Here is a 4,033-nt window from a genome sequence, read left to right on the forward strand (position 1 = left end):
CCGGACTCTTCTGTTCCAGTCTGTTCCCATCTGACTCTTCTGTTCCCACCGGACTCCTCTCTTCCCGCTGGATTCTTCTTTTCCCGCCGGACTCATCTGTTCCCACCTGACTCCTCTCTTCCCGCCGTATTCTTCCGTTCCAGTGTGTTCCCGCCAGACTCATCTGTTCCCGCCATACTCTTCTGTTCCAGTCTGTTCCCGCCAGACTCGTCTGTTCCCGCCATACTCTTCTGTTCCAGTTTGTTCCCATCTGACTCTTCTGTTCCCGCCAGACTCCTCTCTTCCAGCCGGATTCTTCTGGTCCAGTCTGTTCCTGCCAGACTCTTCTGTTCCAGTCTGTTCGCGTCTGACTCTACAGTTCCCACTGGACTCCTCTCTTCCCGCCGGATTCTTCTGTTCCAGTGTGTTCCCGCCAGACTCATCTGTTCCCGCCGTACTCTTCTGTTCCAGTCTGTTCCGGCCGGACTCTTCTGTTCCAGTCTGTTCGCATCTGACTCTTCTGTTCCCACCGACTCCTCTATTCCCACTGGATTCTTCTTTTCTAGTGTGTTCCCGCCAGACTCGTCTGTTTGCGTCGTACTCTTCTGTTCCAGTCTGTTCTCGTCGGACTCTTCTGTTCCCACCGGACTCCTCTCTTCCCTCCGTTTTCTTCTGTTCCAGTGTGTTCCCGCCAGACTCATCTGTTCCTGCCGTACTCTTCTTTTCCAGTCTGTTCTGGCCGGACTCTTCTGTTCCAGTCTGTTCGCATCTGACTCTTCTGTTCCCACCGACTCCTCTATTCCCACCGGATTCTTCTGTTCTAGTGTGTTCCCACCAGACTCGTCTGTTCATGTCGTACTTTTCTGTTCCAGTCTGTTCTCGCCGGACTCTTCTGTTCCAGTCTGTTCCCATCTAACTCTTCTGTTCCCACCAGACTCCTCTCTTCCCGCCGGATTCTTCTGTTCCAGTTTGTTCTTACCGGACTCGTCTGTTCCAGTCTGTTCCCGCCGGACTCTTCTGTTCCAGTTTGTTCCCATCGGATTCTTTTGTTCCTACCAGACTCTTCTCTTCCTGCCGGATTCTTCTGTTCCAGTCTGTTCCCGCCAGACTCGTCTGTTTTTGCCATACTCTTCTGTTCCAATCTGTTCTTGCCGGACTCTTCTATTCCAGTCTGTTCGCGTCTGACTCTTCTGTTCCCACCGGACTCCTCTCTTCCCGCCAGATTCTTGTTTTCCCGCCAGACTCATCTGTTCCCACCTGACTCCTCTCTTCCCGCCGTATTCTTCTGTTCCAGTGTGTTCCCGCCAGACTCATCTGTTCCCGCCATACTCTTCTGTTCCAGTTTTTTCCCATCTGACTCTTCTGTTCCCACCGGACTCCTCTCTTCCCGCCGGATTCTTCTTTTCCCGCCGGACTCATCTGTTCCCACCTGACTCCTCTTTTCCCGCGGTATTCTTCTGTTCCAGTCTGTTCCCGCAAGACTCATCTGTTCCCGCCGTACTCTTCTGTTCCAGTTTGTTCCCATCTGACTCTTCTGTTCCCGCCGGACTCCTCTCTTCCAGCCGGATTCTTCTGTTCCAGTCTGTTCGCGTCTGACTCTACTGTTCCCACCGGACTCCTCGCTTCCCGCCGGATTCTTCTGTTCCAGTGTGTTCCCGCGAGACTCATCTGTTCCCGCCGTACTCTTCTGTTCCAGTCTGTTCCGGCCGGACTCTTCTGTTCCAGGCTGTTCGCATCTGACTCTTCTGTTCCCACCGACTCCTCTATTCCCACTTGATTCTTCTGTTCTAGTGTGTTCCCGCCAGACTCGTCTGTTCGCGTCGTACTCTTCTGTTCCAGTCTGTTCTCGCCGGACTCTTCTGTTCCCACCGGACTCCTCTCTTCCCTCCGTTTTCTTCTGTTCCAGTGTGTTCCCGCCAGACTCATCTGTTCCCGCCATACTCTTCTGTTCCAGTCTGTTCCGGCCGGACTCTTCTGTTCCAGTCTGTTCGCGTCTGACTCGTCTTTTCCCACCGACTCCTCTATTCCCACCGGATTCTTCTGTTCTAGTGTGTTCCCGCCAGACTCGTCTGTTCGTGTCGTACTCTTCTGTTCCAGTCTGTTGTCGCCGGACTCTTCTGTTCCAGTCTGTTCCCATCTGACTCTTCTGTTCCCACCAGACTCCTCTTCCCGCCGGATTCTTCTGTTCCAGTTTGTTCCTGCCGGACTCGTCTGTTCCAGTTTGTTCTTACCGGACTCGTCTGTTCCAGTCTGTTCCTGCCGGACTGTTCTGTTCCAGTTTGTTCCCATCGGATTCTTTTGTTCCTGCCAGACTCTTCTCTTCCTGCCGGATTCTTCTGTTCCAGACTGTTCCCACCAGACTCGTCTGTTTTTGCCGTTTCTTCTGTTCCAATCTGTTCTCGCCGGACTCTTCTGTTCCAGTCTGTTCGGGTCTGACTCTTCTGTTCCCACCGGACTCCTCTGCTCCCGCCGGATTTTTCTGTTCCAGTGTGTTCCCACCGGACTCTTCTGTTACAGTTTGTTCCCATCGGATTCTTTTGTTCCTGCCGGACTCTTCTCTTCCTGCAAGATTCTTCTGTTCCTGTCTGTTCCCGCCAGACTCGTCTATTCCCGCCATACTCTTCTATTCCAGTCTGTTCCCATCTGACTCTTCTGTTCCCACCGGACTCCTCTCTTCCCGCCGGACTTTTCTGTTCAAGTCTGTTCCTGCCAAACTCTTTTCTATTTCAGTCTGTTCCCATCGGACTCTTTTCTTCCCGCCAGATTCTTTATTCCAGTCTGCTCCCGCCAAACTCTTCAGTTCCCGCCAAAATCTTTTGTTCCCGCCAGACTCTTCAGTTCCTGCCGGACTCTCGTTCCATTTTGTTCCCGCCAGACTCTACTATTCCTGCCCGACTCTTTGTTCTAGTCTGTTCCTACCGGACTCTACTGTTCCAGTCTGTTCCAGCTAGATTCTTCTGGACCCACCAGACTCTTCTGTTCTGGTCTTTTCCTGACTGACTCTTCTGTACTGTTCTCGCCTGACTCTTCTGTTTCGGTTTGTTATTGCCAGACTCTTCTGGTCCCACCAGACTCTTCTGTTCTGGTCTTTTCCTGATGGACTCTTCTGTTCTGTTTTTGCCTGACTCTTCTGTTCCGGTTTGTTATCGCTAGACTCTTCTGTTCCCACCAGTCTCTACTGTTTTGGTCTGTTCCCACCAGATTCTCCCATTACGGTCAGTTTTCGCCTGACTTTTCTGTTCTGGTCAGTTCCTGCCAACTCCTCTGGTAGGGGCTTATGTCCTTTGAGAATCCAGCTTGGTGATCTACAACATGTAAGACCCTTATTCTATGAACAACCGCAATCAAGTGAGAAATTAGGCCAAAGAACTGTCTTATGACTTGAGAAACCAAATTGTGAGGAAGCATGAGCAATCTCAAGGCTACAAGTCCATCTCCAAAGACCTGAATGTTCCTGTGTTAACCGTGCACAGTCATCAAGAAGTTTAAAGCCCAGGGCACTGTGGCTAACCTCCATAGATGTGGACGGAAAAGAAAAATTGACGAGATTTCAATGCAAGATTGTGCGGATGTTGGATAAAGAACCTCGACTAACATCCAAACGAGTTCAAGCTGCCCTGCAGTCCGAGGGTACAACAGTGTCAACCCGTACTGTCCGTCGGCATCTGAATGAAAAGGGACTGTATGGTAGGAGACCCAGGAAGACCCCACTTCTTACCCCGAGACATAAAAAAGGCAGGCTGGAGTTTGCCAAAACTTACCTGAAAAAGCCTAAAACGTTTAGGAAGAATGTTCTCTGGTCAGATGAGACAAAAGTAGAGCTTTTTGGGCAAAGGCATCAACATAGAGTTTACAGGAGAAAAAAAGAGGCATTCAAAGAAAAGAACACGGTCCCTACAGTCAAACATGGCGGAGGTTCCCTGATGTTTTGGGGTTGCTTTGCTGCCTCTGGCACTGGACTGCTTGACCGTGTGCATGGCATTATGAAGTCTGAAGACTACCAACAAATTTTGCAGCATAATGTAGGGCCCAGTGTGAAAAAGCTGGGTCTCCC

At 50.9% G+C, this 4,033-nt stretch overlaps 1 protein-coding gene across 1 annotated transcript; it reads right to left on the reverse strand.

Annotated features, from left to right (window-relative positions):
- Positions 1-1,222: 1,222 nt before the first annotated feature.
- Positions 1,223-2,116, reverse strand: LOC138637832 (S-antigen protein-like). Its single transcript, XM_069726760.1, has one exon. It carries the CDS (start codon positions 2,114-2,116, stop codon positions 1,223-1,225), a length of 894 nt encoding a protein of 297 aa, XP_069582861.1.
- Between the last annotated feature and the right edge of the window lie 1,917 nt (positions 2,117-4,033).

This window comes from Ranitomeya imitator, chromosome 5, assembly GCF_032444005.1.
Source record: "Ranitomeya imitator isolate aRanImi1 chromosome 5, aRanImi1.pri, whole genome shotgun sequence".
In the NCBI taxonomy this organism is placed as follows: domain Eukaryota; kingdom Metazoa; phylum Chordata; class Amphibia; order Anura; family Dendrobatidae; genus Ranitomeya; species Ranitomeya imitator.

Excerpts from the sequence above, each read along its gene's own strand:
- LOC138637832 (XM_069726760.1), bottom strand. The coding sequence starts at position 2,116 with ATGGGAACAGACTGGAACAGAAGAGTCCGGCGACAACAGACTGGAACA.